Below are 13,348 nucleotides of genomic sequence, written 5' to 3' on the forward strand. Positions count from 1 at the left end.
AAAAAAAAAAAAAAAAAAAAAAAAAAAAAAAAAAAAAATTAAAATAAAATAAAAAAGTTCCTCTAGTAATTTATGGCCGTTTGCTACGAAATCTTCTTCTCTTTTGTTCCCAGCACCCTAAGATAACATAACAATACATTCTTATTATTACATGTATGTACACAGCAAGCGCACGCATTACATTTTCATTTCATTTTCTTTTTTTTTTTTTTCTTATTTTTCTTATAATAAATTGTTATCACATTTAACAAAAAGGAAAAATTAAAAAAAACAAACAAGAAGACGTTCGTTACTTAGCTACTGAGTATATTATATTTGTATATAATAAAATTTATGATTAAAATGATTAATATAAAAAAAAAAAAAAACAAAATCTTCACGAGTTATTTTAACGTAGAATTAATAGATGGTCTTAACTATTAAATGAACCATCGTTTAATCCAGCGGTTTCTTTTTTATGAATGATTGCCAGATCCCCAAACTAAGAAAGACATACACTCGGCTTAAAAGTTATTATTAAAAAAAAAAAAAAAAAAAAAAAAAAATCAACAATTTCAAGTAATTATATGAAAATCTTCGTATTTTTTTTTTTTTTACCTCTTTTACTTTTTTGATGCCTAATAATAAATTTCAAATCGATAGCTAGTATGGTCAAGTTATTCTTCGAATGAAAATTCCATCGCCAGGAAGCGTTACGAGATGTAAGCATGAAACAAAAAGAAGAAAACGAATAAGCTCTACTTGTTGAGCACTCCGATAACAGGCAAAAGTCCTATTGCAAAACTTATAAGAATCGTAGGCCACAGAGGCCAATAAACAGAGGCGAATTTCAGATACTGGGTACTTTTGATATTTTAAAACTGAAAACAAAGTAAAATTTGTTTTCAAGCAAATGGCTTTTTACGATTATTAAAAGAATAAAGTTAGGAAAAATGAAAATCAGCAGGAAATATGCCGTGTCTGGTGTACTGTTTTCAGTACCACGCTAAAATGCATCTCCACATCCCACGATCAAATTGAAATCTATAAATTATTGTTATTGTTATCATTAGTTCAAACGATTGTGTGATGTTTATAACACTGTGCACCGATAGCGGTGCACGCGGCTTAACAAAATAAACGGAAAAATAAAAAATCTTTCATTATAAATTATTAAATTCGTTGTTAGCGTATGTACTGTACTGTACTGTACACGGTATGTAGAAATATTTTCCACCTTTATAAGTAACAAGTACAAAGCGACAAAAATTAATAAAATAAATTTTTAATATAAATGAAATTGGTTTCGTATATGAAAATTCAGAGCGAAGTGTCTCAGCGCTTGTGGGAAAGTGCATTAAGAAAAACCTTTTATATATATATACATATATGAAGCGCTGTCATGGCCGGTAGCTGTGAATTAATAAAGGAAATGGCCAAATTAGCGGCAAGATGACTTCCAAGCGTTATGGATCAGATTTCAAAAACGCATTTTTTTTACAATTATTTGGATTCTTTAGAATCGATGTGCATTTTGAATTAATTTTACTTTCCAAAGCGATTTATGTTTGCTTAAAGGTCGATTTGTTTTTCATATTCGTCTAAGGAGGGCTTATTCAATTGTTCAGACTTTTTGTTATTTATCGAATTTTCTAATAAAAAGTAAGAATAATAATCTTAAGTTCTTAAATTAAAATTGTTAAATAAAAAAAAATAAAAAAAAAGTTAATAATGGAATTTTCTTTCTTAGCTTGAGGTCTTGTTCAATCAATTAAAAAAAGAGCAACAAAATTAAAAATAATAGATAAAATTTATTAATATTATCATCGATTTTTTTTTAAAATAAAATTGCCGTAAAATGGCTTTTACTTAACAAATTGTCTCATAGTTTGATTATAGTTTGCAAAGTAGGATTAAAATAAGTATAGAGATAGAGAGAGACAGAGAGAGAGAGAGAGAACATATAAAAGAAAAAGTTCGAATCAAGCAAGAAATTGTCTATTACAAGTTTCCTTTTTCGTTTTTCTACGACATTATTTTTATAAAAAATAAATTTTCAATAATAATTTTGAAAACACGTTTCAATTTTACTGTTGATTCCCTTAAGTATGCCAATTTTAATGCTTTTCCTCCTTTATTTTGTATTTTTTTTTTTATGCTTTTCATATCACTTTGTATAAATCTGTTGCTCTTCTCCATAATATGTTTCATAACGTTTAAGTAAAGTTTTGCTTTTTCCTTTATTTCGAAAGTTTAATGAAAAACAAAATTATAGAGTATGAGAACCGTCTAATGATAAAATGAAAAAAAAAAAAATAAAAGAAACAGTTTTTCTTTTTCTTTTTCTTTTTTGTTATATCTAACTTCTATCTGCCACTCGTTTCGTTTGCAATAAAGTTCCGACTTAGTTTAATTATTACAGCTGTTTGCGGCTTCTTTCATTCTTTCATGTATAAATATATACATACATATATAAATATATATATACATGCATACATACAAACATAAATATATACATACATAAATACATATATTATGTATATATGTGCATTTATATGTAAGTATATATATGAATATGCATATATATATATGCATACATTATACATTTTTTGTGATATTTTTTAATTTAATTTAAATTTAATATTAATTAATGATTATTTAATTTATTTAAAGACTAAGTTATACAAACATGGTTGTGGTTGCTTTCAATTTCATTACAAGACATTTTATATTTGATCATTTCCTCTTCTTTTACATCATGCTGTATATGATAATAATAATAAGAATTTGATTTCTATTTTTTTTTTGTTTTTTTTTTTTTTTTGTTTTCTTTCTTTTTTTGTAATTTTTGTTTCTCTCGTTTTCCATTAAATATAATTGCGAGTTTTGCAATATATTGAAATTTTTATTAATGTAATAATTATGGATGTGTGTGTGCAGCAGTTGTTTGGCTGCTCTCTTAATTATAAAATTGATAAGAAAAAAAAAAAAAAAAAAAAAAAAAAAAAACAATTGTTTTTTTATATATTTCCTGTTATCGCTGTTAAATTAAAATATACGTATATATATATATATATATTTTTGCTTTTTGTTTTTTTCGTTTTCTTTTTTTAGTCCATAGCACTTGTGAAAGGATGAAAAGGAGGGATATGAAGTACAATACTCTAGTTATGCTGCTGCAGCTTTTGTTATATTTTTATTATTACATCTTGAATTTTTTTATTTTTATTTTTTTTAATTTTTTATTATTTATTGTCCATCGTAGATCTTTGTTACTTTACTATTTACTATTTCCTCCCAAGCTAGACAGAAAGAAATTGAAAGAAAAACAAAAAAAGCAGAAAAATAAATAAAATTTGGTTAGTAATATTTTTGTATACAAATTTCAATTTAGGATAGAAGAAAAAAGTTTTTAATGTTCCTTGCAGCCTCTAATAATAAAAAAAAAAAAAAAAAACTGCATAATTTCACGCACCAGATCCACAATTTTAGATACGATTAACTTCTGCGTGCCCCGCTGGTGTCCCAATATTTTTTTACCCAAAATATAAATTCGCGGCATTTCGTTTGCAGCAACACCCACCCAGACGGATAGGAGGAGGGATGCCCCCTCTCGATCCATCTCTAGGCATGTCTGTTGCTCCGCATGTGCTTTCATGCGGTGCATATAGTACACACTTGACCGCTCACAAAGATTAAAATATCACAAGTTCAATTTTGACAAAAACATTGTTATTGAGAATGGGCTGAATCGGTGGAAGGACACGCATATATTACAATGACTATATTTCTTTTTAAAAGCAAAAAAAAAATTGGTTTATTTGACTTGGCAAGATGTACTGCGGCCTGAAAGATCTTTTTTGCTCTCTACTTATTATTTAAAACGTATACAACCATAAGAAATTCCCCGTAGATTCTATGGATGATCCTGGAGAATGATATAACCATGATGGGTATAGAAGATAAGAGAACGGAATATGATTCCCTACTTGTTTTTGTCGGCGAAGATATGAAATTTTATCAGTATGAAGATCTTTTATTAGTGTAAACCGGATCCAACATATCTACATATATATATAATTTTTTATATTGAAATTTCATTACATTCTTTATTTAATAGCAAGTGAACAATTTTGGTGAATTTTTTCACCCTCAAAAAAGAGGTAAAAACAAAAAATATAGAACCGGATAACGTCCATTCCATTGAATAACGGAATGAAACAAAAACGACCTACAATTGAAGAAGAAAACACCAATAATTTTGAAGAGAATTGTTTTGTTTACAAATTCCAAAAAATAGAAAAATGGACTATAGCCTACCGTTAAGTATCCTAACACCGCTTCAAAATTGTTCATCCAAAGACTTTTCAAAATACGGCGTGATATGGTATTTGACCGAAAAATTGATCCGATCCAAACAATTTACAATAGCATTCCTTAGGCCGGAACATGTCAATATACCAAATTTCATCAAGATATTTTTTTTAAAAATTGCGATCTTTAGCAACGTGAACATGAAAACACGTGGACAGACAAGACTAGATCGATGCAGAAAATGATTCCGCCTGTCTGAAGCCCTTCATTGTTTTTTTAATATGATCAATCATTCAGGGAACATCACCTATAATTGTAATACGAAGAGGCAGGCAGAGGAGAAACAGGCAAAGATATAGGAAGTAGTCACTATAACGACGACCATGACATAGTCAAACTGCGCTGACATTTGAAAGCTTGCAAGCACCGAGTTGGTAGTACTGACTTTTACGTACCCAGCTATATGGTAGTCCATCTGTCACTATACCCGTGGCCGGTAGCTAGAGTAAAAGAAAACTAAATGGACAAACACCTTTAAATCAAATCAGGAAGTGATATGGAATCGATCAGTATAATGAAAGGTGCGTCTATCTCAAGTCTATCGGCAAAAATTTATTTCCTTGCTCTTAATAAAACGCGAATAGCAACCATGCATGTGATTTCTTTGGCGATAATGGTGTTATTAAAAGCTCTTCGTTATTCTCCTTTTATCCTAATATTGGAAGATTTTCCTTTTTTTAATTTTATATCCAATCACACAGAGGACATCCCTGTCATTCGTGCGATACCGTGGCAGTCAGAAAGAAGTGACTGAAGAAATAGAGATAGCGGGATGGTGGCCGCAGTAACTGTTGTGCGGTAAAACATTCACTCTAGCTATGGCCAAAATAAACTCTACTGCCCCTGAGATTTGAACCTGCACAAAATCTTAAATCGAAGACCGAAAAGTGAGGTTAAGTGATATATCTGACGCCTCTAAGGATATCACAAAAGCCAGCTCATCTGTCATTTTGTATGAGAAAGGTTTGTTCCGAATGGGTGACGCTTTTCCTTACTTTTGGTCGAAAACAAGAAAGTGTTGAAACCGTATAGGCGGAATAAAAAGGATGAAATGAAGTTTGAATCGAACGGGACTTGGAATCATCATTATACTTGAAAGTCAAACTAGCAATCAGTCTGCCAAAAAGGCAAAACTCGACTGGCGTCCGTATTTTAAAATGGACTTGATATAAAAATCATTGACTATCTTGAAACGGGACAAAAGATCAATAGTGAATATTACGCAGCTTTATAAGTAGCTTTGGAGGACGAAATTTAAAAGAAAACGACAAGTTAGAGCGGAGACTTATTGAGTGACTGTGAAGAATATGTAATTAACAACTAAAAACCAATTGAAAATAGCAACAATGAGAATAATAAATTTCTGATTTCGCAAATCAGATACATCGGCGCCTTAGCTGTGGACAACCCAAGTAAATTACAAAATCACGTACACGATTACTCCTCTTATTAGTCGGCTAAGCATTCTGCATTTGAACCAATCTTTTGAAACTTATAATTAAAAATCCTGGCCTTGTACGGTTACCTTACCTTTAATTCCTTTAACAAATAAAATAAATATTGAATATATATATATATATATATATATACTGACCGACAGTCAATAACTTTTACCGAACGATCCACAACACCTGAATTATAATCTACTTGAAAATCTTCTTAAATCATCAAAAAAAAAAATAAAAAAATTCTGTAGAGACCCATACGACGCCCCGTTTCTTATAAATTCCTTGGAAGAGATTTTCTTTAAAGAATTTTTGCAATGAAAATTTTCCTTATACTTACCAGATCCAATAAAATCTACAATTATATCATTCTGATGTTGTGCACCCAATGTTGATAATCGTCCAGATGTCGGCGGTATGTAATATAAACTGTATTCTTTGCTGATAACGGTGGTACCAGCAATGGAAATGCGTCGCGTGCGACTAGGACTACGACTACGTGGAGTTGCGGTATAGGAATTAATGTTAGCAGTGACAACACCACCTTCAGCCTCGTACTGTGATAATAATGGTTGCTGCGCCTGATAATTCAGCACATTGTTGCCGGACAACGAACGTTGTTGGGCGAAATGGTGGCTTCTAGCGTGCGCGGCTGCAGCGGTAGTCACAATGTGACTGTTGCTATTGATTCTGTTGCGTGCATCATACGTGCTATTATTATTATTATTACCTGGATAATTATTAATCGATGATGTTGCCGATGCTAATGAAGATGATGAAAAGGAACTTGAATTTGAAGAAGAGTTTGAAGTTTTGTATTGCAATTGTTGCGCAGCACGCGCCGCAGCTATAATTGCTGTTTCAATATCATTGCAGGTCTCCAGCTGTTGAGGGGCAGGAACTGTGGATTGCATTTCTAAATTATCAATGGAATTGTGTTGAGGTGGTGCATTTGTTTCACTGCTGCTGCTACTGCAGTGTATCACTGACGCACTATTAGATATATAGTTATTTAATTGGTTGCTTTTCTGTTTAGACGGTGACAAACGTGATTGCATTTGTGATTGTTGTTGCAGGTGCTGAGTTGTTCGGTTTGCTCCCGTTGCACCACTTATATTATAAACACTTTTATCAACAGATTGCGCTGGTGCCGGCATCGGCTGCTGTTGAGCAACGGATGTGGGTATAGCACTGACCTGATTGCTCCCTGCAAAGGAAATATTGGGAGTGATATCCGCGCAATAAGAGGCCCCTGAATCATTAAGTAAATAACTACTAGTCTTGGTGGCAGTAGCTGGTACAGACGTCACTTTTTCATAGTAATCCCGCCCTCTTCGGATTTCAGAATCATCCTGATGGATAGGCAGATCTCCAGTCTCATGATCATCGTCAAACATTTTCAATTCTTCTTCATTAAAATCACCAAAAGTAAAGTCATTAACAAGTCTAGACCCGCTTGCATTGCGGTCATCGTTTAAAATAATAACAGCCGGGCGATTAGAGATATTTATAGAGCCTGTCAAAGACATGGGCGGCAATGACGCTGAAGATTTTAAATGTGATTTTGCTGCGGATCTTGGTTGCTGAGATGTCATGCTACCAGTACTATTACTACTGACAAATTTTTTGGTATTATTGTTGCTATTTAGTGGTATCGTACTCGATGATTGTTGTTGCTGTTGGCGGTCTTTTTTCGATCTTCTAGCGCAGGGTGCATTGTCATTCAAATTATTATTAATTAGTACATTATTTGCGGCTGTAGAGCAGGCAGCAAAGCTGTTAGCTGGAGGTGTTTTTTCTTTGGATTTTCTATTAACAAATGCTACATTGCTATTGTTGTTGTTGTTGTTGTTGTTTGAAATTGAGGTAGTTAAGACTAAATATTTATTAGTATTTTGATTAGAGCTGCTGGTACTGTGGCCAGTATTACCGCCTTCATTACCAGACCCAGATAAAGGCTGTTTGGCAGCGGCCGCAAAATTAAATGAACCACCACCAGTACTTCCAGCGGGATTAGCATGTAGACTTACTGCATTTGTAGAATTGGAGAGACTAAGATTGACCAAAGGCATTGGTGCGTTGCCGTGAACAGTTGCTACCACCGTATTATTGTGGCGTTTAACAGTCTTCTCTAAGGCGGGATATTGTTGATCTAGATTGGACGCGTTACAAGGTGCCATATAACATGCCGTCGACGTCGACGACGACGGAGAAGAAGAAACGGCAAATGAGACACACGGATTATTAGTGTTTATTACATGAGCAGGATTAACTGCAACCGAAGCGGAAGATGCTAAGGTTTGATTTGAATCACTTTCAATACTTCTAGATTTTCGTAATGTCTGTTGCTGTTGTTGCTGCTGCTGTTGTTGTTGGTGCTGTTGCTGTTGTAGTTGCTGCTGTTGATGCTGTTGTTGCTGCAAAACTAAACTATCTGTTCTTGTTCCATATTCACTTGACGTATTCACTTTGGTATTAACAATATTCTCCGTGGTCGATGCCGGCATTAGATCACCGCCGCTTAAAACATTAACAGTTGTCGCGGCAGCCGTAGTTGTTAAGCTTTGCGAATAACTTATCGATTTGACACTTAATTTCTGCGTGTCTTCCAATCCTGCAGCAGCGGGGATATTAACCACCAATTCCGGGAAATCCTGTTTTTGTTGCGATTTCTTCACTTTATGAAGTTTTACTGCACTATTTACACTACTTACAATAATTTTTTCTCCTTCATTCGGTGCCACTAGAGAATTGCTATTAGAATTACTGGTGTTCTCTATGACCGCATTGCTACTTTCGACTAAGGTGGAAGAAGATAGCGAAGTAGTTGGATTGATATAAGGACCCATGTCCACTGTCACTTCTTTGTTAGTGCGGGCAATGTCTGCGTACGAAATGGGCGCTGGTGAATTAGTTTTTATCGATAAATTGCCACCGACAACACCACTAACAACATTTGTTGTACTGCTGTTACTTGAGTTAAGCACTTTTATATTCTTATTGCGTTTAGCTTGTTGGACCTTTGTTGTACCGGCTGCACTAGTCGCATTTGTCGAGGAATTGGTAACTGCTGCACCTGAACTTTCTATAGGCAATGAATGTACAGAGTCGAGATCACTTGTATCAGATTTTTCTGAGGGCGGCACTGATGAAGTAGATTTGCGTCTAGATTTATCATTATTATGTTGCACGGTGCCAGTTGCTATCACATGATGTTGTGTTATATTATTATTATTACTATTATTATTATGATTATTATTATTATTATTATTAATAGCACCGTATTGCTGTTGTTGTTGTGTGTGGTTGCTATTAGATCCTTGATGACCATTGTCGTGTTGCTGCTGTTGTTGATATTTGTAACGCTGTGATATTGATTGTTGTTGTTGTTGTTGTTGTTGAGCTTGCTGATTGAATGCCCCGGACTTTTGCGCGCCGAAATTGTGCGAGCGTTGTAAGGTCACAGTAGTCTCTTCCAAATTATTTACGACCTTCTTTTTGGGCTTTCTCTTTTTAGTAACTACATGAAATTCAGCGGTCTCTGGGACAACAGAATCGAGAGCAGTTATACCAACAATTTTTACAGGTTCCGATCGCGATTCCTTTCTAGTTCTATCTGGTCTATCTACCATCATTCTTCTTTCCATTCTCAATTCAGCTCTCTCAAATCTTTCCGGCCTGTTGTTAGCAGCCATCATCCCTGATATTGCTTCGCCTGAGCCCATAGACACGTTAACCTGTATATTATTAAGGTTACGTTCATTGCGTTCTGCCGTCTTCTCTTTCACATGCTCCCTGTCTTCTTTATTGTTATTTGACGATTTTCCAGCTCCTTTACGTTCTTTGATTGCTGCGGCTTTATCCTCAGCTGTGCATACAACATTAGCGTTTTGCTGGTCTTCCAGATATTTGAGATCTTCATTGCCCCAGGATCTTCTTTCCGTTTTACGTGCATTATTGTTATTACTTTGTGATTTATTCTCAAAATTTTTGTTAATTTCAGCCGTTGAAGAAGAATTATTCTTGTGTTTGCTGCTGCTGTTATTCTTTTGACGGATAATTCCAGCATTATTTTCAGTTGTGGCTGCAGTTCTTTTCAATTCTTCTTGCAGCTCAAATTTAGCCCCACTGCGCAGTTCTTCCAATGAATTACTCTTTGTTAACTTTTGTTGTTTATCCTTGTCTTTCTCGCGATCTCTTTCCTTTTTACGATCTTTCTTTTTATCACTACTCTTTGAGGAATTACCACCGCCCTGTTTATCTTCACCACTACTTTCTATATATTTAACCAGCTCTTCGACTGGCTCCGTGCCACGATAACCAACTACAGACTCTAAATCAACCGTCTTTGTATTGCGTTCACGTTTATTGTTGGCATTTTTAGTGCGTTCCTGTTGCGATCGGGTCATCGTTTTTGCTTTCATTTGTGAAGCTGCCGAACCCATAGGGGTGGTAATCGTTGCCGACGTAGAGACCGTTGTCGATGTTGTGTGCTGTGACGGTATAGTTACTGTAGCGGAAACAGACACATTAGTACACGAACCTGCCAATCCCGCGATAGTTGCAGACGATGAAGACGAATTTACATTTATAGCTCCTAGGGGTGAGACAGCATTTATGTGTATGGTTGCTCCGTTACTAATGTTAGTAGCATTTTGATAAAATTCACTTAGAGCGTTACCGTTTTCATCCAAATGACGATGCTGTTGTTGTTGGCAGAGAGTTGTGGCATTAGATGCAGAGCCACCGCTAGACATCGTTGACATCGTACCAGGGGCAGGTGGTGCCGCTTTAATATAAGTCTGTAAATTGAAGATTCTTTGTCAAGACTTATTCATTTTTTTTAACTTTTCATTTATTTATTTATTTATTTTTATTTTTTTTTTTTTTTTTGTTTTCAGTATTATTTTATTATATTTTTATTTTTGCTATTTGCTTATTCTTTATTCTTTTTATTTAAACTCCTCTACATCCACTTTGCATTTAACTGTAGTACAGAGACAAAAATCTGAAGTTTCCTAACAAATGTAAAAAATTCAGATTAGATGGTGAATGCTTTGCTAGTGAAACTCTCAACTCTCTCCGCACTTGGCATAACTCATCAAATTTCCTAATATATATTGAACGTTTCGGTTCCACTTTGCCATACGCGAGGATAACTATCAAAATTCGACAAATAAGCACAAAGTGTCAGTCGAGGGACTTAATTACTTGTATATACACACAATTAATCACATATTTTCGTTTTATTATTGCACTTTTTCAAGCATGCCACCAAGAGTTCTCGCCAATACTAAGTATTTATTTGGAATTGTAACAAGTAATTTCGTCCACAGGAAGCGGAATTAATTTTTAGGGCGCAAACAAAACTTTCAATTCAAAGTGACCGTACACAGCTAGAAATGTAGGAATTAGGAAGGGCAAAACTCGCGTATTTTCTAATTATTACTACAATTTTATGATCAAATCAAAACTATTGCCAAATTTCAAATACTAATTGTCCATCTGCTAATATATTTCAAATCATTGATCTTCGCGTTCCATGTCAAAGCTGAAATTCTTTCCTTCTTTTGATATGCACCAAATTTTGCTAAATACGATTCATTCGCCCTACGAAATCCCCTTATTTTTTATAGAAGATGTCTGGAAAGAGAGAATTTATTTTCCTCGTAGCAATCAATCCAACCAATGATATTTACATGGATTTTCTTCAAAGAAAACCATCCCAGAAGGATTCGTGGGCGAAACAAATTACTCATCAAATTAATGATAAACAATTCTCTAATAAACATAATTTTGAATTTATCAGGATCAGCATTCACTTATCAGAAATCAGCGTAAACATCAACAATAATCAATACGAAATCCAAAAAAAAAGCATCACGAGAACGCGCTAAACCATAAAAATAGAATAGAAAAATAGGCATCCCATCACATCATCATCTTCGCTCCAATTTTATGGTGCTGAAAAGTCACGAGACAGCATTTCAGTCTTCTAAAGGAGGAATTCAACGCAATAACGACGACACTCTGTTATTAAAGCAATAGAACTATTGCAAGATTGAACGTTAATAACTTCGAAGGACCAAGGGAAAGTAGAACTACTACTATTTTTGATGTGTATTGATCTAATAAAGTGCCCTTTGGCGTTTCGCCGTACTTTTAACGCATGCTATAAGTCGCGAACGAAAATTTCCCCGTTTTATGTTACTATAGAGTGTGGTATGATCTTGCGACATATTTGGTTGTAAGATCATTCTCACAACTGTATAGTAACTTCAATATGATACCCTTACCGTTATAGGTTTAGATTTATGTAACATATCCTTTGACTTTAACGGATCAATGCCCAAAATTGATTTGCAGGATTTATAGTTCTCATCGAGTGGTACATATTTAGTATCAACTGCTGCCACGGAAGTGGTTGATTCGTTATCAGCAGTGTTGGCATCGTAACATTCTAGATTACTAAAGTGTATCTTTTCATCCACATAACAGTGTGATAGTGTTGGAGCAATATTACAGCCGACTTTTGGACCGGTAATGTTAGCTCTAGGTATACGTTTATCAATGCTAGCTAAACGTTCATAATATGCCAGGCCCTGGAATAAAACAAACGGGCAGAAAGAAAAACCATTTTAATATATACATCAGCATTAAACATAGTTTGGACACAACTAATAAGCTGTTTAACACGTCTGTCATATATCATGGTTTTGATGATTAAGTTGTATATGCACCAGCAACTGTAGGTGAATCAATTTAATTTTTATCGTCGAGAAAGACACACCCCCCGCCGGAGGTCGCAACTGAATTAAGACATTCGTTGCTTTTGTGCGCGTTGTCAGGGTTTTCCTTGGATTTTTGTGGCGAAACGTCGATTAAACACGTGCAAATAATCTTTTAGATCCTGATTGCCTAATAAAGACGACACTTGCCAAATTTTATATTTCACGTCTGCCTACATTAGAGAGTCGGCCGAATCGCAAATTTATTAAATGGTATATGTCGTTTCTCACATCCTGCAAGATGAGCTATTATATAGGTGGGACCAACTGCTAGTTTTATTTTTTATGCGAATATCAAACAAACATGTTTTTAACAAACATTGAAAATTTTTATAACAAATAAGAACTTGAGTTTGTGCCGCTTCCGAAGACTTTCGTCAATAAAAAAGCCGGTCTGGGGATAAAGTTTCATGTGATATGGTAGTTTAACGAGTTGAATTTTCGGAAGATAATTGGCATAAACTTAGAATGATCCCAAAGATAAGTGTCTAGCGACATTGGGTCAGATTAAAATGAACGCAAACTTTAAGGACGAGTTTCTGACGAAAATCAATGTGTTGGTTATGAATTAGTCAAATACTTTTATTTTTTTTACTAATTTCGCGGCACAATTTCACGAAATCATTCCTGACTAGAATAATTAAAACACTTGGAAATATATCTTTCATAATATGAATTTTTGCAGTATTTTCTTGAAGATTTAATCTTTAAAACTTAACATAAGAAATCATAGAAAATATCGTGAGAAAAATATTGCTTAAG

The 13,348-nt window shown here is 34.2% G+C and overlaps 1 protein-coding gene across 15 annotated transcripts in view; it reads right to left on the bottom strand.

Annotated features, from left to right (window-relative positions):
* Positions 1-3,207: 3,207 nt before the first annotated feature.
* The window catches only part of LOC119644709 (putative uncharacterized protein DDB_G0293878), a 28,071-nt gene continuing 17,930 nt past the window's right edge, over positions 3,208-13,348 (bottom strand). For 13 of the 15 annotated variants that reach the window (XM_038044416.1, XM_038044411.1, XM_038044410.1 and 10 more), the window contains 3 exons: positions 12,095-12,400; positions 6,139-10,600; positions 3,208-3,281 (listed from right to left, as the gene is read on the bottom strand). In XM_038044416.1, coding sequence (XP_037900344.1) covers positions 3,229-3,281; positions 6,139-10,600; positions 12,095-12,400 — 4,821 coding nt within the window. In that variant the 3' untranslated portion in view covers positions 3,208-3,228. The remainder of the gene's footprint in view (positions 3,282-6,138; positions 10,601-12,094; positions 12,401-13,348) is intronic. The other 2 variants (XM_038044420.1, XM_038044421.1) reach the window with 2 other exon arrangements.

This window comes from Glossina fuscipes, unplaced genomic scaffold (genome assembly GCF_014805625.2).
Source record: "Glossina fuscipes isolate IAEA_lab_2018 unplaced genomic scaffold, Yale_Gfus_2 0, whole genome shotgun sequence".
In the NCBI taxonomy this organism is placed as follows: domain Eukaryota; kingdom Metazoa; phylum Arthropoda; class Insecta; order Diptera; family Glossinidae; genus Glossina; species Glossina fuscipes.